General features: G+C 49.1%; 2 protein-coding genes across 5 annotated transcripts; one reads left to right on the top strand and one right to left on the bottom strand.

Annotated features, from left to right (window-relative positions):
* Positions 1–1770: 1770 nt before the first annotated feature.
* On the bottom strand, positions 1771–3664 carry THAP11 (THAP domain containing 11). The gene has a single exon (XM_047792300.1). The coding sequence runs from the start codon at positions 3402–3404 to the stop codon at positions 2463–2465; it is 942 nt and encodes a 313-aa protein (XP_047648256.1). The 5' UTR covers positions 3405–3664; the 3' UTR covers positions 1771–2462.
* A 976-nt stretch (positions 3665–4640) lies between these two features.
* On the top strand, positions 4641–22460 carry CENPT (centromere protein T). 4 transcript variants are annotated; one of them, XM_047792457.1, is made up of 13 exons: positions 4641–4822; positions 17450–17540; positions 17681–17768; positions 17868–17964; positions 18084–18220; positions 18327–18363; positions 18576–18724; positions 19768–19929; positions 20525–20851; positions 21113–21203; positions 21801–21977; positions 22053–22157; positions 22237–22460. In XM_047792457.1, exons 2-13 carry the CDS (start codon positions 17508–17510, stop codon positions 22358–22360), a joined length of 1527 nt encoding a protein of 508 aa, XP_047648413.1. In that variant the 5' UTR covers positions 4641–4822; positions 17450–17507; the 3' UTR covers positions 22361–22460. The 4 variants fall into 4 exon arrangements, with proteins under 4 accessions (XP_047648413.1, XP_047648414.1, XP_047648411.1 ...); XM_047792458.1 differs by lacking the exon at positions 4641–4822 and adding an exon at positions 15911–16446 and having other exon boundaries at positions 17432–17540; positions 20525–20653; XM_047792455.1 differs by lacking the exon at positions 4641–4822 and adding an exon at positions 15916–16446 and having other exon boundaries at positions 17432–17540.
* Positions 22461–22547: the final 87 nt, after the last annotated feature.

Below are 22547 nucleotides of genomic sequence, written 5' to 3'. Positions count from 1 at the left end.
AAAACATTCTCAAGGGGTATTTTGGAGCAGGCAGGGCAACTGAGTTTCATTTTATTAATAAGAAAAGAGAAATAACTGGTTTGCTCAAACTTTCCCCATGATTTAAGTGATGAAGTTGCAATCTCTTCTCTCCCACCCATTTCCCTTTTCTTTCAATGCCCATTTTCGTCGTTTCCTGGGCAACACATACATTTGAAGTAAGCCTTTTGGGAAGATTCTCTGCAGCTAACCTGGGGGTAAAACAGCTACAAGGCTTCTCCTGGACGGTGATCTTGCGGTACTCTTAGTTCTTCCAGAAGAGTTTTACACCTTCACAGATCCTCACTCCTACCCCCACCCTTCCTCCTTGGAATGGCTGGTAAGACTAGGCCAGGTTTCTGTTTTTTAAATCCCAGACCTGTATTAACTTTGCCTGACTAGATTCTTGTCTTATTACTCAGCCAGTGAGACACTGCATTGCCCCGCTTGTGGTGTATTTAGGACCTCCTTTGCTCAGCTTTCTTCCTCTCCCCAGAAGCTGAAACACCTGATAGGTTGAGCGCTCACAATATCCAATACAGGACAGTCCTGGCCAGAAGCTGGCCCTCACCTTGTCTTGAGAGTGCTGCTGAGAGGCTCAAGTAAGCCAAAGCAGAAATAGTATAAGTCCCTTCAACAAACAGGAGCTTAAGGATACACTAAAGAACCCAGGTTGAGCCTGGGAAAATCCTCACTCCTAGTGAAGAAGAGCAGGGACAGTTAAGAAACTGATCCATTAGCTGCTTGCAAAGGGTTTCAGTCCCAACTGGCCTGGAACAGCATTGCTGGGCTTTTACCACATTAAACTTGCCAGAACTAACCCTACAAGAGATACAATCCCTTCTGTAACTAGGCACAACCTGTGCCCCACCCGTCCTCCTCGACTTGGGATGTGAGTACCAAGGAGCCAGGAAAAGAGCAAAATCTAAAGGGACATTTTTGAGTCATTCCAGTTCGAAGCCACAGGGAAAGCCCTCAGGGTAAGTGGCATTTTCCATAACAGAGAAAGGAGTAATGTTGTATGAAACCTAGTTAAGTGTCCAGCTGTACCCCAACACCTATAGAAACATGGCTAGCTTTAAAGGCATTTGGAACTGGCTTTGAGCTAAAGTACTTGGAACTAAAGATAAAAACGCCATTCTATAATACCCAATCTAAGAAAAGACATTAACAGGCAAGAAAATGAGTCAAGAGGTCACAAATCCCAATTCCTATCGTTAAAGTCCTCTATGGATCCACCTCCTTCACAATGAAAGTGTACCAAGGTTAAAGTTATTTGTCCAAGAGTCCATGGATGGTTCTAGTAACTGCATTCCCATGTGTGCCAGACACTTTACTAGGCCTAAGGACTACCTATAATGGGAGCAAAATTCAACTCCTCCTGAAAATTCATAAGAAATTCAAAACCCTCATGTAAGTGGGCTGCCACAATTCAGTTTAGTTCTTACATGTTCCTTCTCCCAGATGAAAGAACACAAGGGCCCTCCCATGGACAAACCAGGATAATTTTGGTGAAATTTCCAAACTTTCTGAGGTGAGTCGGAACTCTGTGAAGACCTTATAAGGCCAGGATCCATATACTTAGAGCCCCTTTGTGGACAAACCTGGTCACTGAAGCATCTCTACTTTCAAGATCAGACTGGTCCTTGAGACCTAAGATGGAAAAAATAGAGGCCTATTGGGAAGCCCATCTCCCCGTGTTTCGGGGACCCTTAGCTGAGTCCTTATAAAAATAAAATGGCGAAACCCAAATAAAAACCTTACTTTCTGTTTAATTCGTTTTGCCAAACAAACACAGTGAAAACTTTAGTCTGACTAATTGTACAGAAAATAGAATTTGTAACCAGTAGCAAACATAACAGTATAGACCTAAGTCCCTGGCAAGCTGGATATCCATCAAGTCACCCAGACGGCCTCCTGGGAAGGAGGTTCTGGGAGGCAGAGGCACAGATCTGCCAGTTCCAATCAGAGTTACAGGGTACACCTGGAAAGGAAAAGCACAAAAAGTAGAACTGATGTTACTTGGATCTCTTATCACTACACAGGTAACTTTTCTCTGATTGCTGGCCAAAAACTCAAAGGTGTTGTCTTCCCAAACCCACAGTCCCTGGGCATCCAGCCTGCATCCCTAGGGTATAAGTTTCAAGTTCAGTGGTTCTGAAGCCTCTGCTTAACCAGAACCTGCAACATAAACTTGGAGGTGGGGGTGAAGGTGGGGAGGAGTAGACAAAGTCATAATCGCTGGTGTCACCAGTGTAGTCTGAGGTCCCAGACTTCCTTTAGGAGGAAACAAGAGAGGGTGCCAGGTCACCAGCAAGAGTCCAGTTAAGCCTCAGTACTGTTAACCAGTGTCCCAGAAATATGAGAGAGTTCAACAGCGGTGGCCTGAGGTCCCCCTAAGATGGTAGGAGTCCAGGAATCCCGAAGGCCGAAGGGGGACTCGTTCACATTCCGTGCTTCTTGCGGATGACAGCCATTGCCAGCAGCCGATCCTTCTCGCGGAGTTCTTCTCGGAGTTTGGCCTCAGTGAGACGCAGGTGACGGATGCTGCCCTTCATCTCCTTCATCTTCACCTCCATCAGCGCCAGGATGTCCCGCTGCTCGTTCAGCTTGCGCAGGAGCTCCTCCTCCGTGGTGCCAGATGACAACGAGTAAGAGTGGTCGGAGCCAGTATCAGGGAAGCCCTCTTCCCCTACTACCACCAACTGGGGGCCCATGGGGCACTCAGCGGCCTCCAGCCCCGCTGTAGCAGCCTCTAACTCCGACGCAGCAGCTGCAGCGGCTGCTCCCTCTGCGGCCGCGAACTCCACTTGCACCGTCAGGTCGATGGGCTTCACGTCTTCTCCCGTGGGAGTGGTGGGCGCCGGCTGGCCAGATCCAGGAGCCTGGCTGCTGTCTACCGCGGCCTGAAGAGTGAGGAGCACAGCCGCAGAGGCAGACACTAGGTTCGGCTGCAGCTGGCCCGTCTGGGCAGTAGAGGCTGACGGCGACGGTTGCGGCGGCGGCGGCGGCTGCTGCTGCTGTTGTTGCTGCTGCTGCTGCTGCTGTTGTTGTTGTTGCTGCTGCTGCTGCTGCTGCCTGCGGCGGGCGGCTGCAGCCCCCGCGGGTCGCCGTGCTACTTTGCGCTCGTTGACGCCGCGCAGCGGGAAGATGGTGGGGACCCGCACGGTGTAGGTTTTGCGGCCGCCCTGGAAGTGGACGCTGCAGAGACGGTGGCCTGTGGTGGGCTGGAAGGTGGAGAAGCACCCACTGACGCCAGCACGGGACACATTCTTGAGCCAGAGGCGCCGCAGTTCAGCGTCCTTGGGAAACGTGTAGAAGTGCAACGCCTTATCCCGGTGCGAGTTGTTGTAGCAGCCCGGCACGCAGCACGTAAAGCCAGGCATGGCTGCGCCGCGCGGCCCGGCCCGGCCCACCGGCCTCCAGAGCCTTTCGACGGCCGGGTCTATCTGCCGCCGCCCGCCCCTCGACGGGCGGCGCCGCGCGAGGCCTTGGGCGGCCTCCCACTACTGCCGCCCAGCACAGCCGGCCTGGCCCGGCGTCCCGTGCCCAGAATACGCCTCCCGCCGGCCCGCGCGGAACCACCCGCCCAGCCGCCCGCCTGCGCTCCGGAGTGGGCCCAGGGGACGCCGCGAAGGACCGCCTGATAAGGAGGACTACGCCCCCCACAATGCACCGCGCCAGAAGCAGCTCACTTCCGGAGCGGGGGCGAGATTATTCCGGCCCCTCTCCGGGGCACTGCGACAGCCCACGTAGAGCAGATTCTTCCCCTACCCGGCTTATCCTCGGCGGAGCAGAGAGACCTATTTGGTTAGAACGCTGACTCTTGGAGCGCCCTTCTTAAGGACCCAGAATCCTGAAGCGGGGGGCGGGGGGGGGGGAAGGCTCGGGCGGTGAATGTTTCCCCAGTGCGCATGCGCCGAGGGCATGTGCCCAGGAAAACTACAAATCCCTCAATACCTTGTGCTAAACTTGGCGGCTGCGGCCTGGAGCGCCGCCTAAAGGAACGGTCTGGTTACAGCGGACCAGGATTCGGAGGACACTGCTGTAGCCGGAAGCAGTCATCCAACGCTGGGCGCTGAGTCCGCTGCATTCCTGCGGGGGAGGGGAGGAGGGACCTAAATCTCAGTGCCCCAAAAGAACCTCTGGAGTCCCTTTGTCTGTGTTGGAGGCTCTCTTCGACTCAGCCGCCGCTTTTGTTGACTCACTTATTGACCTAAACATAGTCATCACTAGGCGCCTACTGTTCGCGGAGCACAGTGCAGGGAATAAGAAACCCTGCCGGAGCCGGACAGACCTGGCCTATCTAGAGGGATAAGGGTCCATCTTTTGGATAAAATAATGTGAATGCACGCTAATGGATGTCTTATCACAGAAATCAAATCTCCAAAAAAGTTACCAAGATGCGGGGTGGGGGGAGTTCCCGTCCTGACGGAGCCGAAAGGAATCCGACTAGGAACTGCGAGGTTGCCGGTTCAATCCCTGGCCTCGCTCAGTGGGTTAAGGATCCGGCGTTGCCCTGAGCTGTGGCTTAGGTCACAGAGGAAGCTAGGATCTGGCGTGGCTGTGGCTCTGGCGTAAGCTGGCAGCAACAGCTCCGATTAGACCCCTAGCCTGGGAAATTCCATACACAGAGGTCTACAAAGAAAAAAAACCGAGGAAAAGCTTGGGAAGGCTCTTGCCCCAGGAAGCAGCCTATGATATCCTGAGGCAGAAAGCAGCTAGGCTCCAGCCTTAAAGAGCCTCAGGGGTATCCAGAATAAGGAGAAGCACCGAAGGATACCAAACTGGGCCAAGTTAAAAGGTTTGTGATTTTATTCTGCTAGCGACTGGGAACTGCTGGGGGGCGGGCGTCTTTAATGAGAAGATGGACAGGATTTGTATTGTAACAAGTTACCTCCCATTACCTCGACTTCTCTGTGGGCAAAGTGTTCTAAAGGGCAAGGGCGGCTGTGGAAAACCAGCGAGAAGGCCAGGCACTCATCGGGAAGAAATACCTATAAGCTAGCCCTACTTTGCGGAGTTCCCTCTTTCTCCCACTTATTGCCCTTCTTCACCTTTTCTCCGGCCTCTCCCTCTTCATTTTTTTCTCTTTTAATTGCAGACCGTAGGTATGAATTCAAAGCCTAGTATACATTATTTCTAATTATTTTATATAAAAATGAAATTGATGAGGCTTTTAAAAAGCTTGAGAAAAGAAAATAATAGCACTTCAAGTTAACTTACTTTTTTGTTGTTGTTACTCTTTTTTTTTTTTTTGTCTTTTGTCTTTTTAGGGCTGCGCCTGTGGCATATGAAGGTTCCCAGGCTAGGGATCAAATTGGAGCTACAGCTGCCTGATGCCACAGCCACAGCAAAGCGGGATCAGAGCCACGTCTGCAACCTACACCACAGCTCACTGAACGCCAGATGCTTAACCCACTGAGCAAGGCCAGGGATCAAACCCCAATCTCAAGGTTCCTAGTCGGGTTCGTTAATCACTGAGCCACGAAGGAACTCCCCCCTTTAGTTATTCTTTATTGTAAAATGGATCCATACTTAAAATGTTTTAGAAACATACAGGACAATGGGAAAAAAGAACTATTCTTCTGGTGCCAGCACCCAAACATTACCTATTTTGAAGAGACAGCAGTGAGATTTTAATTCTCTGCTCAGGAACTGAAGTTGGGTACCCTGGCTGAAAAGGAAGACTCCTAGCCACTAGACTGGCTAGAGGCTAAAAGAAGAATGGCCCTGATTGTTGCCCTCACTGAAAGCAAGGATCTTTCAAGGAGGCAAAGGCTGTGAAAACAAGTACAAAGTTTATTGTTAGAACATTTGGGATAGCACATAGAAAAGTAGTCTCTTGGAGTTCCCGTCATGGCTCAGTGGTTAACGAATCCGACTAGGAACAATGAGGTTTCGGGTTTGACCCATGGCCTTGCTCAGTGGGTTAAGGATCTGGCGTTGCTGTGAGCTGTGGTGTAGGTTGCAGACGTGGCTCAGATCCTGTGTTGCTGTGGCTCTGGCGTGGGCTGGTGGCTCCAGCTCCGATTAGACCCCTAGCCTGGAAACCTCCATATGCCGCTGGAGCAGCCCAAGAAATGGCAAAAAGACAAAAAAAAAAAGGAAAAGAAAAAAGAAAAAGGAAAAGTAGTCTCTTGGAGTTCCCGTTGTGGCTCAGTGGTTAATGAATCCAACTAGGAACCACGAGATTGCAGGTTCAATCCCTGGCCTCGCTCCGAGGGTTAAGGATCTGGGGTTGCCGTGAGCTGTGGTTTAGGTCGAAGACGCAGCTTGGATCCCCCATTGCTGTGGGTATGGTGTAGGCCAGCAGCTACAGCTTCAGTTAGACCCCTAGCCTGGGAACCTCCATGTGCTGTGGGTGCGGCCCTGGAAAAAGACAAAAAAAAAAAAAAAAACCTAGAAAAGTAGTCTCTTTAAGACAGAAGCAGGAGTTCCCGTCGTGGCGCAGTGGTTAACAAATCCGACTAGGAACAATGAGGTTGTGGGTTCAGTCTCTGCCCTTGCTCAGTGGGTTAAGGATCCGGCGTTGCCGTGAGCTGTGGTGTAGGTTGCAGACGTGGCTTGGATCCCATGTTGCTGTGGCTCTGGCGTAGGCTGGTGGCTACAGCTCCTATTCGACCCCTAGCCTGGGAACCTCCATATGCCGCGGGAGCGGCCCAAAGAAATAGCAAAAAGACAAAAAAAAAAAAAAAAAAAAAAGACAGAAGCAAAGCAGTAATACACACCCAAAGAATGAGTGCCGGTGCCTGCGTCCTCCTGAATGAGTAGTTTGCCAGAGAGATGATTTAAATCACTTATATCGGGCTGTTCTTCCGGGTCTTTGTTTTCCTTTGGCCAATTATCTTGGTTTGTTTCTCATACCTGACCAGACCCAGGGCCCTCACCTTTTGGCCCAGATGGATTCCAAAGCAAAGGGTTGTGGGAAGGTTAGCTAGGCTTATTATGGCCTGGAATCCCCTCTCTTTCTGAACCAGAGGAATCTTTCTGTGCATGTGGAGTTGGGGTCTCCCTGACCCCGAGTATAGCAAATATGATCTCTCTCTTTTTTTTTTTGCTTTTTAGGGCCCCACCCGTGGCATATAGTTTGGCATGATAGGGGTAGAATTGGAGCTATGGCTGCTGGCCTATGCCACAGCTCACGGCAACGCTGGATCCTTGACCCACGGAGCGAGGCCAGGGATCCAACCCGCAACCTTGTGGTTCCTAATCTCATGACCACTGTGCCACGATGGGAACTCCCAAATATAATCTCTTCCTCCTTTACCCAAGCAGGGTTTAGCTACTTTGTGCCCCTGCCATTACCATTTCTTAGTGTCCACAGAAAACAAATTCCAGTGATTTACCTTGTTCCTCATGGGTTTTGTTTTGTTTTGTTTTGATGTTTTTAGGGCTGCACCCAAGGCATAGGGAGGTTCCAGGCTAGGAGTTGAATCAGAGCTATAGCCACCTGCCTTTGCCACTGCCACAACAACGACAAATCCTAGCCATGTCTTCGATCTACACCACAGCTCATGGCAATGCTGGATCCTTAACCCACTGAGCAAGGCCAGGGATCAAACACATGTCCTCATAGATGCTAGCTGGATTTCTAACTGTGAGCCACGACACGAACTCCCCTGTTGTTATTTCTATCTTCAAGTATGAACAGGTGGCTGGTTGTAAATGTCTACTCTGGAACCTAAATATCTCCTGCCTCAAGAAGTATAAACAAGAGGCTAATTGTAAATGTCTGTCCTAAAGCTTGTCTATCTCTTGCCTCACTAGCATTGCATTGCACTTCTGTTTACAACCCTGTGGTCCTTGGTTATTTGTGTGAGGTCCACAGCTTGAGCCCCTTCAAATTCAGAAATGCATTTTCCAGTATGTGTAGCTCATAATGAAATATATCCATTTATTTGGGTGAATCATTTATACAACTGTAAAAACATGAATACACATGCAGTTCCCTTCATGACTCAGCAGTTAACCAAGGACCCATGAGGATGCGGGTTCGATCCCAGGCCTCGCTCTGTGGGTTAAAGATCCAGCTTTGCCGTGAGCTGTGGTGTAGGTCACAGACGTGGCTCAGTTCCTCGTTGCTGCTGCTGTGGTGTAGGCCAGCAGCTACAGCTCTGGTTCAACCCCTAGCCTGGGAACCTCTATATGCCATGGGTGCAGCTCTAAAAAAGCAAAAAAAAAAAAAAAAAGAAATAGTACACACTTTTTATATGATTAAATATTTATAGAACGTATGCAATATAGATAAAATTCAGCAAAAGATCATTGCATCTGTTATTATATATATATTTTTGGTCATACAGTTACTGATATGGTTCTACTCCTACTAGTCTTAAGACCTACCTTACTCAAAACATGTGGATGAGGAGTTCTCTTGTGGTGCAGCAGGTTAAGGATCTGGCATTGTCACTGCAGAACACCAGTTCTGGTTGCTGCTGTGGTGGGTTTGATCCCTGGGCCCAGAACTTCCACATGTTGTGGGCATGGCCAAAACAAAGCAAAAACTAAAAAAACAACCAAACAAAAAGTGTTGGTGAGCGGTCAAACTGATGTCATTTCTTTATGTACAGAACACTGAAGACTGTGTTCTATAAAACTCTACCTTCCAGTACATAAAATCATTGCTAATTTACATATCAACACTAAAACAAACATCTGGAATGCAACACATGCCTGTCTCCCTGCCCACCCCTACTGCACTGCCCTGCCCTGCTCACCTTCTCTCTTGTCACCTCTGGAGAAAGGCAAGAACATTTGTCACACGTCTCCCTCCTTCCAATCATGTCTCCCCTACAATCTGTTCTTCACGTGGGTGCCAAAGAAAATATGATTATGTAATAGCTCTACTTAAATCTCTCCAGTAGCCTCTTGCATTTAGAATAATGTCCAGGAGTTCCTGTCATGGCTCAGTGGTTAACGAACTTGACTAGCATCCATGAGGACGCAGGTTTGATCCCTCACCTTGCTCAGTGGGTTAAGGATGTGGCGTTGCCATGAGCTATGGTGTAGGTTGTAGATGCGGCTTGGATCTGATACTGCTGTGGCTGTGGAATAGGCTGGCAGCTACAGCTCCGATTCGAATCCTAGCCTGGAAACTTACATATGCTTGGGTGTGGCCCTAAAAAGACAAAAAAAAAAGAAAGAAAGAAAGAAAAAGAAAAAAGAAAATTAAAAAAAAAATAGAATAATGTCCAAACTCCTTCGTAGAACTTGCAAGACATCTTATATCTGGCCCTTGACAGTCTCTTTCACTCTTCTCCCCCACTTCATGAACCCAGTGTTTTGGTGTTTTTTTAAGCAAGTAGGAAATTGGAAGTTTAAACAATTATGTAAACACAGTAAAGATAATCTATGCAAACACATTAGAATAATATGTGCAAAGGTAAACTCATTCTCAAGTTGTTTTGAGAGTATTTTTGTTTTTTGTCCCGTAATGTCCAGGTAGGGCTTTATAAATAATAAATAAATACTCCACTTAGGTGTTTTTTTTACTTTTTACTTTTTTTTTTTTTTTTTTTTTGCTTTTTAGGGCCACACCACAATGGGAATTTCCAATACTCCACTTAGGTAGTTAATAGTGACTGTGGAAAAGAGCTTCCAAAGGGCTAGCAATTTAAGTCAGATAACACAAAGGTCAAACCTAAATGAGAGGAAATATATGATATTCCTCTGCAGTTCTCTTATTTTGTAAGAATAATGAATAATAATAAGATAACAATAAGAAGAAGAGGAATACAAGAATCTTTATTTATTTATTTATTTATTTTTTAGGGCTGCCCCCGTGGCATATGGAGGTTCCCAGACTAGGGGTCCCATCAGAGCTGCAGCTGCCGGCCTACACCACAGCCACAGCAACACCAGATCTGAGCCACGTCTGTGAACTACACCGAAGCTCACAGCAACACCGGATCCTTAACCCACTGAGCAAGGCCAGGGGTCGAACCCACAACCTCATCGTTCCTAGTCGGATTTGTTTCTGCTGCGCCACGATGGAATTCCAAGAATCTTAATTTGTTCTTCATCATCCCCTTTTTTTTCCTGTCTTTTTTAGGGCCACACTCATGGCATATGCAGGTTCCCAGGCTAAGGGTCAAATCAGAGCTGTGGCTGCCGGCTTACGACACAGGCACAGCAACTCAGCATTTGAGATGCATCTAGGACCTACACCACAGCTCTTGGCAATGCTGAATCCTTCACTTACTGATCGAGGCCAGGGATTGAACCCACGTCCTGCTGGATGCTAGTCAAATTTGTTTCCATTGAGCCACGATGGGAATTCCTGCTCTATTTTTTTTAACACAAGCACACATATGCCCATGCCTCTTTCCAGTATCTGATCGTTTACACCCAATTTAGGAGCATGAAGGAGAACTCCACAGGAATATCAGAATTTAAGCTCTGGAGTTCCCGTCGTGGCTCAGTGGTTAACGAATCCGACTAGGAACCATGAGGTTGTGGGTTCGGTCCCTGCCCTTGCTCAGTGGGCTAACGATCCGGCGTTGCCGTGAGCTGTGGTGTAGGTTGCAGACGTGGCTTGGATCCCATGTTGCTGTGGCTCTGGCGTAGGCTGGTGGCTACAGCTCCTATTCGACCCCTAGCCTGGGAACCTCCATATGCCGCGGGAGCGGCCCAAAGAAATAGCAAAAAGACAAAAAAAAAAAAAAAAAAAAAGACAGAAGCAAAGCAGTAATACACACCCAAAGAATGAGTGCCGGTGCCTGCGTCCTCCTGAATGAGTAGTTTGCCAGAGAGATGATTTAAATCACTTATATCGGGCTGTTCTTCCGGGTCTTTGTTTTCCTTTGGCCAATTATCTTGGTTTGTTTCTCATACCTGACCAGACCCAGGGCCCTCACCTTTTGGCCCAGATGGATTCCAAAGCAAAGGGTTGTGGGAAGGTTAGCTAGGCTTATTATGGCCTGGAATCCCCTCTCTTTCTGAACCAGAGGAATCTTTCTGTGCATGTGGAGTTGGGGTCTCCCTGACCCCGAGTATAGCAAATATGATCTCTCTCTTTTTTTTTTTGCTTTTTAGGGCCCCACCCGTGGCATATAGTTTGGCATGATAGGGGTAGAATTGGAGCTATGGCTGCTGGCCTATGCCACAGCTCACGGCAACGCTGGATCCTTGACCCACGGAGCGAGGCCAGGGATCCAACCCGCAACCTTGTGGTTCCTAATCTCATGACCACTGTGCCACGATGGGAACTCCCAAATATAATCTCTTCCTCCTTTACCCAAGCAGGGTTTAGCTACTTTGTGCCCCTGCCATTACCATTTCTTAGTGTCCACAGAAAACAAATTCCAGTGATTTACCTTGTTCCTCATGGGTTTTGTTTTGTTTTGTTTTGATGTTTTTAGGGCTGCACCCAAGGCATAGGGAGGTTCCAGGCTAGGAGTTGAATCAGAGCTATAGCCACCTGCCTTTGCCACTGCCACAACAACGACAAATCCTAGCCATGTCTTCGATCTACACCACAGCTCATGGCAATGCTGGATCCTTAACCCACTGAGCAAGGCCAGGGATCAAACACATGTCCTCATAGATGCTAGCTGGATTTCTAACTGTGAGCCACGACACGAACTCCCCTGTTGTTATTTCTATCTTCAAGTATGAACAGGTGGCTGGTTGTAAATGTCTACTCTGGAACCTAAATATCTCCTGCCTCAAGAAGTATAAACAAGAGGCTAATTGTAAATGTCTGTCCTAAAGCTTGTCTATCTCTTGCCTCACTAGCATTGCATTGCACTTCTGTTTACAACCCTGTGGTCCTTGGTTATTTGTGTGAGGTCCACAGCTTGAGCCCCTTCAAATTCAGAAATGCATTTTCCAGTATGTGTAGCTCATAATGAAATATATCCATTTATTTGGGTGAATCATTTATACAACTGTAAAAACATGAATACACATGCAGTTCCCTTCATGACTCAGCAGTTAACCAAGGACCCATGAGGATGCGGGTTCGATCCCAGGCCTCGCTCTGTGGGTTAAAGATCCAGCTTTGCCGTGAGCTGTGGTGTAGGTCACAGACGTGGCTCAGTTCCTCGTTGCTGCTGCTGTGGTGTAGGCCAGCAGCTACAGCTCTGGTTCAACCCCTAGCCTGGGAACCTCTATATGCCATGGGTGCAGCTCTAAAAAAGCAAAAAAAAAAAAAAAAAAGAAATAGTACACACTTTTTATATGATTAAATATTTATAGAACGTATGCAATATAGATAAAATTCAGCAAAAGATCATTGCATCTGTTATTATATATATATTTTTGGTCATACAGTTACTGATATGGTTCTACTCCTACTAGTCTTAAGACCTACCTTACTCAAAACATGTGGATGAGGAGTTCTCTTGTGGTGCAGCAGGTTAAGGATCTGGCATTGTCACTGCAGAACACCAGTTCTGGTTGCTGCTGTGGTGGGTTTGATCCCTGGGCCCAGAACTTCCACATGTTGTGGGCATGGCCAAAACAAAGCAAAAACTAAAAAAACAACCAAACAAAAAGTGTTGGTGAGCGGTCAAACTGATGTCATTTCTTTATGTACAGAACACTGAAGACTGTGTTCTATAAAACTCTACCTTCCAGTACATAAAATCATTGCTAATTTACATATCAACACTAAAACAAACATCTGGAATGCAACACATGCCTGTCTCCCTGCCCACCCCTACTGCACTGCCCTGCCCTGCTCACCTTCTCTCTTGTCACCTCTGGAGAAAGGCAAGAACATTTGTCACACGTCTCCCTCCTTCCAATCATGTCTCCCCTACAATCTGTTCTTCACGTGGGTGCCAAAGAAAATATGATTATGTAATAGCTCTACTTAAATCTCTCCAGTAGCCTCTTGCATTTAGAATAATGTCCAGGAGTTCCTGTCATGGCTCAGTGGTTAACGAACTTGACTAGCATCCATGAGGACGCAGGTTTGATCCCTCACCTTGCTCAGTGGGTTAAGGATGTGGCGTTGCCATGAGCTATGGTGTAGGTTGTAGATGCGGCTTGGATCTGATACTGCTGTGGCTGTGGAATAGGCTGGCAGCTACAGCTCCGATTCGAATCCTAGCCTGGAAACTTACATATGCTTGGGTGTGGCCCTAAAAAGACAAAAAAAAAAGAAAGAAAGAAAGAAAAAGAAAAAAGAAAATTAAAAAAAAAATAGAATAATGTCCAAACTCCTTCGTAGAACTTGCAAGACATCTTATATCTGGCCCTTGACAGTCTCTTTCACTCTTCTCCCCCACTTCATGAACCCAGTGTTTTGGTGTTTTTTTAAGCAAGTAGGAAATTGGAAGTTTAAACAATTATGTAAACACAGTAAAGATAATCTATGCAAACACATTAGAATAATATGTGCAAAGGTAAACTCATTCTCAAGTTGTTTTGAGAGTATTTTTGTTTTTTGTCCCGTAATGTCCAGGTAGGGCTTTATAAATAATAAATAAATACTCCACTTAGGTGTTTTTTTTACTTTTTACTTTTTTTTTTTTTTTTTTTTTGCTTTTTAGGGCCACACCACAATGGGAATTTCCAATACTCCACTTAGGTAGTTAATAGTGACTGTGGAAAAGAGCTTCCAAAGGGCTAGCAATTTAAGTCAGATAACACAAAGGTCAAACCTAAATGAGAGGAAATATATGATATTCCTCTGCAGTTCTCTTATTTTGTAAGAATAATGAATAATAATAAGATAACAATAAGAAGAAGAGGAATACAAGAATCTTTATTTATTTATTTATTTATTTTTTAGGGCTGCCCCCGTGGCATATGGAGGTTCCCAGACTAGGGGTCCCATCAGAGCTGCAGCTGCCGGCCTACACCACAGCCACAGCAACACCAGATCTGAGCCACGTCTGTGAACTACACCGAAGCTCACAGCAACACCGGATCCTTAACCCACTGAGCAAGGCCAGGGGTCGAACCCACAACCTCATCGTTCCTAGTCGGATTTGTTTCTGCTGCGCCACGATGGAATTCCAAGAATCTTAATTTGTTCTTCATCATCCCCTTTTTTTTCCTGTCTTTTTTAGGGCCACACTCATGGCATATGCAGGTTCCCAGGCTAAGGGTCAAATCAGAGCTGTGGCTGCCGGCTTACGACACAGGCACAGCAACTCAGCATTTGAGATGCATCTAGGACCTACACCACAGCTCTTGGCAATGCTGAATCCTTCACTTACTGATCGAGGCCAGGGATTGAACCCACGTCCTGCTGGATGCTAGTCAAATTTGTTTCCATTGAGCCACGATGGGAATTCCTGCTCTATTTTTTTTAACACAAGCACACATATGCCCATGCCTCTTTCCAGTATCTGATCGTTTACACCCAATTTAGGAGCATGAAGGAGAACTCCACAGGAATATCAGAATTTAAGCTCTGGAGTTCCCGTCGTGGCTCAGTGGTTAACGAATCCGACTAGGAACCATGAGGTTGTGGGTTCGGTCCCTGCCCTTGCTCAGTGGGCTAACGATCCGGCGTTGCCGTGAGCTGTGGTGTAGGTTGCAGACTTGGCTTGGATCCCATGTTGCTGTGGCTCTGGCGTAGGCCAGTGGCTACAGCTCCTATTCGACCCCTAGCCTGGGAATCTCCATATGCCGAGGGAGCGGCCCAAAGAAATAGGAAAAAGACAAAAAAAAAAAAAAAGAATTCAAGTTCTAATTCAGTTCCCATGAAATTTTTTTTTTTTTTTTTTTTGGTCACACCTGTAAACATGTATAAGTTCCCAGGCCAGAGATCGAATCTTTCCCAGAGCAGCCACCCAAGCTGTTGCACTAACAATGCCGGGAGCTCCCTTCGTGGCTCAGTGGTAACGAACTGGACTGTATCCATGTGGACAGGGGTTCAATCCGTGGCCTTGTTTAGTGGGTTAAGGATCCGGCATTGCCGTGTGAACTGTGGTGTGGATCACAGACTTGGCACCAATCCCACATTGTTATGGCTGTGGTGTAGGCCAGCAGCTGTAGCTCCAATTTGACTCCTACCCTGGTAACTTCCATATGCAGTGGGAGTGGCCCTTAAAAAAAACAAACAAAACAAATCTCCCTGATGAAAATTTAAGAAAATGGAGGAGGGGGCTCTCAATTGGTGAAAATATGGTAATGGAATCTCCAGCACTGACAGATTTTTTGAGAGCTGGAATTCATCTCATAATTGCATATATTTGAAGATAACATCTCTCCTGGATCACAAACAGCCCACTAGTCGCCAAGCCTGCAAAATGCTCTCTTGTGATAGGTATGGATGTTACAGACACATTGGTCTTTGCAAATGCAAATCTGACCAGGTCACATACAGAATATTTTTTGCTGCTGTTGTCATTTCTCTTTGGCTGTGCCCAGACGCCTTCAGAAGTTTCAGGTCCAGGGATCCAATCCACGCCTCAACAGTGACAAACCCAGATCCTTAACCCATAGCACCACCAAGGAACTTCAACAGTTATTTTTTTATTTTATTTTTTTTCTAGGGCCATGCCTGTGGCATATGGAGGTTCCCAGGCTAGGGGTCTAATCGGAGCTGTAGCCACCGGCCTTTGCCAGAGCCACAGCAACGCAGGATCCGAGCCATGTCTGTGACCTACGCCACAGTTCACAGCAACGCAGGATCCTTAACCCACTTAGCCAGGCCAGGGATTGAACCTGAAAACTCAGGGTTCCTAGTCAGATTCGTTAACCACTGAGCCAGGACGGGAACTTCAACAGTTACTTTTTCTTCACCCAAATTTGTCTCACCTCATCTTTGGTGAAGAAGATGTCTAACAATAGTGACTGCTATTTGTTTATTTTATTTATTTTATTTTATTTTTTTTTTTTGGTCACGCCTGCTGCATGTCTAAGTCTTCCTAAGTTGCTGGGCCAGAAATTGAATCCATGCCACAGTAGCGATACAAACTGCTGCACAGACAACGCTGGATCCTTAACCCGGTGGGCCACAGGAGAACTCCAATGACTGCTATTCATTGATGGCCTGGCTTACTATGTGTTAGATCATGAGTTAAACATTATCTCATTGAATCATTACACCACCACTAACCCTTTATTAGGTGGTTATCATCCTCAGTTTACATGTAAGAAAAGCAAGACTTGCATATGTTTGCCCAGGCTCAAGGTAAGGATGCCTGCAAAACCAGTTTGCAACCACCGCTATATTCGCTGAACATGAAGCGGGTAAGCACGTCTGTAACTTCAATTCCCGTCGGGCTGTGCGGCAGCGTCGCGAGAGTTGACCTGAAAAAGCAGCCTCGCGAGCGTTGGCTTAAATGCGGCGGCGGGAAGGCGGCGGTCCCTCCTGCGGGAGCGGTTGAGAGTACGGACAGCTGAGGCGATGGCGGACAGCCACAGCCCGGACAGCGAGCCTACGACGCGCACGCTGCTACGGCGCGTGCTGGATACAGCGGATCCGCGCACCCCGCGGCGACCCCGAAGTGCTCGGATTGGGTATATAGAGGCGGTGGGGTCCAGCGCTGACCCTGTTTGGAGAGGGAAACTGAGTTTCGGAAAGGAGCAGAGCCCAGCGCTCTGAGAACAGGCTCCTTTCCCCTAGCTGGGCTCGGGTTAGCTGTTTGTGTCCCTACCCCTGAGACTCCACCGCTCGGGACCTCAGAGCTCTTTGGAGGCCCGCTTCTGGAGGCAAAGAACAGCGCTCAGAATCTGGACTTCTGCTCTGTTTTCCAGGCCAGTTTTCCAGAGTGTGCCCAGGCATCTGCCCAGAACTGCTTCTCAGGCAGTTCCCACCTGGAAGATGGGAAAGGAGCTGGAGAGCATAGCCTGGGCAGAAGTCGGAAGGCAGAAACTGGAAAGATGCTTTGCTAGGGAGCAAGGAATTTGGTTTGACTTGGTAGGAGTGTCAGTGAGTGAGCTCATGGTGCAAAGGGTGTAGAAGACAAGCATCTGCGAGCTTCCTCGGGCAATACAGTTCCTTTATAGACAACGGGAAGCCATTCCTTCACCTATGAGTGATAAGGTGGGAGTTGTGCCCTAGGAACATATATGTGGTTCTGAAATCTGAGAGGGGATTGGACTGGAGAGACTAGGGCTGGAATGACCCACATGGAGGTTGCTCTCAGACCCTGACAAGTACTTAAAAGGTTTAAAAATACTTAAATGTCTTTGGATTGTTATTTTAGTGTCTAGAATGGATACTCTTCCAATTGTTCCTTTTGTCTGTGTGGTTAACCCCTACTTCTTCCAAAGTCACCTCTTTGAAGCCTTCCTCAGCCCCTCTCTCTGGTGGGCTCATTATATTCCCTCTCTCTTCCCTCAGGCTCCCTTTCATCAATAATGCTGTTGACAAAGGTCTGAGAACAGGGCTATGGGAGGGACAAGTGGTTTCTGGGTCCTTGTTCCTGAGGTATAAGGACTTCAACCAAGATCCCTGATGAAGACATGTCTCTAGATCCTCCTTCTTATATAATTCTCACAGTTGCTGGTCTTTACACAGTGCTCAGATATCCCCGCTTGAAACATCTTCCTCTAGGAGGCTGAGGAGCCAAACAAAGATGTCTGCCAGGCGTTGGTCTCATAGAATCAGGGTAAGTGCCCCATCCTCTGACCACTGCAGGGCTCTAGTTGCCTTCAGGGGGATGTTAAGTTCTAGTTCTGCTCTGGAGCCCACCTTGAGGGACTCATAAGGCAAAGGAACAGACTGATTGCTTGGTATTTTTACCCGAAGTCTATTGACAGATTGGCCCATGTTCAAGCCAGTGGACACCTGGAGGAACAAACACCCCGAACTCTGCTGAAGAACATCTTACTAACTGGTGAGTGAGGGTTGGCCTGTGGTCAGAATCAGTCCCATGTATCCCTCTTTTAGGGCAGCCTGCCCTGCCATCCTCACCCTCTCCTTGCTATTTCTACAGCCCCAGAATCTTCCACCGTGATGCCAGAGTCTATGATGAAGCCACTGACGGTGCCACAGATGGTCCAGCCTTCCAGACGGGAAAGCAGTTGGAGCAGGTGCAGTGAATTTCCTCCTTGGGCTGGGCTGTTGGGCAGCCCTGGTCAGGGAACTTCTTGGGAACCTCAAGAGCCAGCTTGGTGTCTTGGCCTGCCTGAAATAAGCTCCATCTTTGTAGCCTAGAGCTGCAGCTTCCTGAACTCGAACCCCCCACAACCCTGGCTCCAGGTCTGCTGGCTTCTGGCAGAAGGAAACAGAAGCTAAGGTTGTCAGTGTTTCAACAAGGAATGGACCAGGAGCTGCCTCTCTCTCAAGGTGAGGTCCTGGACAACACGTGTGGCCACCGTCTCTCTTGTGTCCTCTGGAGAGGCTGAGGCGGCCTGGGTACTTTACTATGGTTTCTTTTTACATCCTATTGCAGAGTCTCGTGGGAATGCTGATGCCTCTTCACTCACCAGGTGCTGTTGCCTGTTCTGGGAGTTGGTGGGAGAGAGGCTTGGAGAAGGAGGTGCTGACTAGAATGGGATCTGCCATAGTGCTCTGTGCTTACAGCCTGGTGGCTGTGTTCTAAAGATGAGAGCCTCAGGGCAGTTGGAGGAATCCTGGGGTGGAGGAGGGGAGTTGGGCCTCAGGTACCTGACTTTGCTTTGTGCCCTGTCCCTCCCACCAGCTCCCTCAACCTGACCTTTGCCACACCTCTCCAGCCACTGTCAGTAAAGAGGCCTGGTTTGGCCCGCAGACCCCTCACCCGACGTGCTGTAGATGTGGGTACATTTTTCCAGGATCTGCGAGATACCTCCCTGGCCTTGCCTCCTCCAGGTAAGGTTGAGATTTCCTTCTTCTGGCCTGTGAGGAAAGCTCTCCCTTCATGAGAGATAGGAGGTGCTGCCGAGTCCAGGTTGTTCCTCTCACCTTTGTGTCAAGGACAGTGAGCAAGCCTGGTCAGTAGGTCTATAAGGAGTTTCTGCTTTCTTTCCACAAGTTGCCTCTTTTCTTGAGGGGACCCAGTTCTTAGTCCCTCAGTATCTTCCAGGACCGCATATCCTTGAAGAACTACAGGGCTGAGGGTACAAAAAAGACATGGTATGGTGGCTGGAGCTTATTGGGAGGTTGGAAAGGGCTAGGTCAGAGTTCCCTCATGGCTCAGCCAGCTAAGGATCCACCTTTGCCACTGCTGTGGCTCTAGTTATAGCTGTTGTGCAGGTTCGATCCCTGGCCCAGCAACTTTTTTTTTGTTGTTGTTGTTGTTGTTGCTATTTCTTGGGCCGCTCCCGCGGCATATGGAGGTTCCCAGGCTAGGGGTCTAATTGGAGCTGCAGCCACCGGCCTACGCCAGAGCCACAGCAACGAGGGATCCGAGCCGCGTCTGCAACCTACACCACAGCTCACGGCAATGCCGGATCATTAACCCACTGCGCAAGGGCAGGGACCGAACCCGCAACCTCATGGTTCCTAGTCGGATTCGTTAACCACTGCGCCATGACGGGAACTCCCTGGCCCAGCAACTTTTGAGGGGTACAGGCGCAGCCAAAATAAAAAAGAAAAGTGCTAGGTTTTAGCTGGTTAGTCAGAACTGACCTGGAAGCCTGATTCCAGAGGACAAGTCAGGTTCACCAGATTAAGAGTTTTAGGCAGAGGGAGCTGAGTGAGAAGTACAGAGTGGAGACATGGCTGAGCAGCTTCTGGTGGGGCAAGCCTAGGCAGCCCTCTCTCTCTGAGGACCAGTCAGGCAGACTTGTGGGCCTACTATCCCAGCCATGGTGACCGGGTAGCAGCAGATAGGCCTGCAAAACACTGAGTGTTAACTGGCCCTTGATCACTAGGTGAGAGCCTCAGAACCCCTGTTGCTACTCTACCAACAGACACAGTGTTGGAGGACACCCAGCCGTTCTCCCAGCCCTTGGCTGGCCACTCCCCCAGTGTGCGCCACTCCCTGCCTTGCCCCCCTCACTCTGGGGCTAAAGAATTGGAGAGGGCTGACAGTCGCAGGACACTGAGCGGTGGGCCTGGGCCACAGAATAATGGTGAGTATGTGGGTCACAAGACCTGGAGCCAAGCCTAGCTTCAGCAGGGATTGGCATTGGTGGATTTTCCTTTTCAGTGCCCTCTCCCCCACTGAGTCCCTGTTTGTTGATCCCTTCTCTATCCAACAGCAGAGCCATTGTTGGGCCAGGAGACTCCAAATCAGCACCCTGGGGCTGCCTGTGGCCTTCTTCCCTCCTTGATGGACTAGGCTGGGTTTTACTGCTCAATCTTTACCCTTGTCAGAGCTAAAGCCCTCGCCTACTTCTTTTTATTTATTTATTTATTTATTTATTTATTTGTTGTTGTTGTTGCTATTTCTTGGGCCGCTCCCGCGGCATGTGGAGATTCCCAGGCTAGGGGTCGAATCGGAGCTGTAGCCACCGGCCTATGCCAGAGCCACAGCAACGCAGGATCCGCGCCGCGTCTGCAACCTACACCACAGCTCACGGCAACGCCGGATCCTTAACCCACTGAGCAAGGGCAGGGACTGAACCCGCAACCTTATGGTTCCTAGTCGGATTTGTTAACCACTGCGCCACGAAGGGAACTCCCCTGGCCTACTTCTTTAGCCTGTACTCTCTTCCCTTTATTCAGGTCCTGGAGAACCAGCCCAGCTTCTGGCCGGAAAGGTGGAGGAAGCTGCTGCTGCTGCCGTGGGCTTTCCAAATGCCAGCAGTAGTATCTCTGGAGAAGATGGAGTAGAGCCCTTACAGAACAGAGTAGGTGAGGAGGCAGAGGAAAGGACAGAAGAAAGTTGGAGCATGAGGGAAGTGGAGGAGGCAGCAGGAGCACAAGGATCTGCCAGAGCAGGAGAGCCTGAAGGACACACAGAGGTGACAGAAGCAGAGGGATCCTGGGGGGCTGTTGAGGCCAAGGAGCCAGAAGGATCTTCAGAGGATGAAGATACCTCTGGTAGGACAGGTAAGGGGTCCAGTGCAGGGATCATGGCATGGGTGGATAAGTGACAGCTGTGTCCTTCGCTTTGGTGGTAGGGTTTACTTGGCTTGTATTTCTGGGCACAGGTAGTGTTGGGCTAGGGGAACTCTGAAGGGCCCCCTTGCTTGGTCAGAGCTTGATGGGGCCCTTGAGGAACAGGACAAGGAGGGTCTGGGTTGGTCAGGATGTCAGGATTGGTTGGGATGGTCAGGCCTGAGCTCTCTGTAACCCCGCCCTTCCTCACAGCAAGTCCAGAGTTGGCCTCCAGCACCCCAGAGTTCCTTCAGGCCAGGCGACTTCAGGTTCTTGAGCCAGCTCTACTGCCTAGCACTGCAGTGTAAGATCCCACACCCTGTTTTCCACATGGGCCCCTGGGGAAGGGAGCAGGTACTGACGATGGCATTGGGTACCACAGGGTTATCAATCTTCCTATAGGTACCCTCTGGGGAGCAATGGAGACAGGGGAGCCTGAGGTGGGCTGGGTGGGGCTCACCAAGAGCAAATCTGCCCACCCAGTGCCTGCTTGCAGGGGCTTAGAGGAGCCTGGGTAGGGAGAAGTGCCTAGGTTAATATGTAGTTAGAGAAGGTTTCCTTGAGGAGGGTTAGCAGAAAGGGACAGGCAGCATTGGGCTGAGGAGAGGAAGTGTCGGTGCCAAAGCCTGAGGATCATGGGTCTGAGCAATACTGATTTGCATGATGAGGCTAGACTGGGACATCATGTTCAGATTGTGGAGGATCAGGGCCCCAGGGAAAGACCAGGCCTCTGCATAGCTCCCCTGTCTCCATTGCTCCCCAGAAATCCTTGGGGTTGTTGGTCTAGGCTGGCCAGGAAGCACAAGTGCTCCAGTCTTGGCAGGAGCCAGCAAGATTTACGTTTGATTAGGGGCCCATTTAGGCAGCAGTTCAGCTAACTCTGTTCACTCCTTGCCCTCAGCTTACCTTCAGAACCTGCACAGCCTCTGTTGGCCAGGCTTCCTCCCAGGCCCCGCATCGCTGGTCCCAGGCCCCGTCCAGATCCCTACAAGGCTGGACTGAACCACTATGCTAAACTCTTTAGCTTTTATGCTAAGATGCCCATGGAGAGGAAGGCTGTGGAGATGGTGGAAGAGTGGTGAGTCCACAACACTTGGGGTGGGGAGAGGAGCCCCTCAGATCATGAACAGTCTATTTTATTCCATCCTGGCAGCCTGGACAAGTATTTCCAGCATCTTTGTGGTGACCTGGAGGCATTTGCTGCTCATGCTGGCCGAAAGACTGTGAGGCCAGAGGACGTGGAGCTGCTGTTGCGAAGGTAAGTGGGCAGAAGCAAGGAAGTGCCTGCCGGGGCTGGGAATGTTGGTATTGATTCTCTTATTCTCCTCTGCTTGCAGGCAGGGCCTGGTCACCGACCAAGTCTCCCTGCACGTGCTTGTGGAGCGACACCTGCCCCTGGAGTACCGGCAGCTGCTCATCCCCTGTGCATTCAGTGGCAACTCTGTCTTCCCTGCCCAGTAGTGGCCAGGGCTCAACCCCTGCCTTGTCCCCACCTTGGCCCCACATATACTTCCAGGTTTTCTCCTTGCCCCCCAGCATCAATAAAGAGTCACAAATAGAATATGCTATATTTTTTTTGTTTTTGTTTTTTCTTTTTAGGGTCACACCAAAGGCATATGGAAGTTCCCAGGCTAGGGGTCGCATGGGA

This window comes from Phacochoerus africanus, chromosome 8, assembly GCF_016906955.1.
Source record: "Phacochoerus africanus isolate WHEZ1 chromosome 8, ROS_Pafr_v1, whole genome shotgun sequence".
Lineage (NCBI taxonomy): Eukaryota > Metazoa > Chordata > Mammalia > Artiodactyla > Suidae > Phacochoerus > Phacochoerus africanus.
The sequence above is the reverse complement of the archived record's forward strand: the minus strand, read 5'-3'. Positions and strand labels throughout refer to the sequence as shown.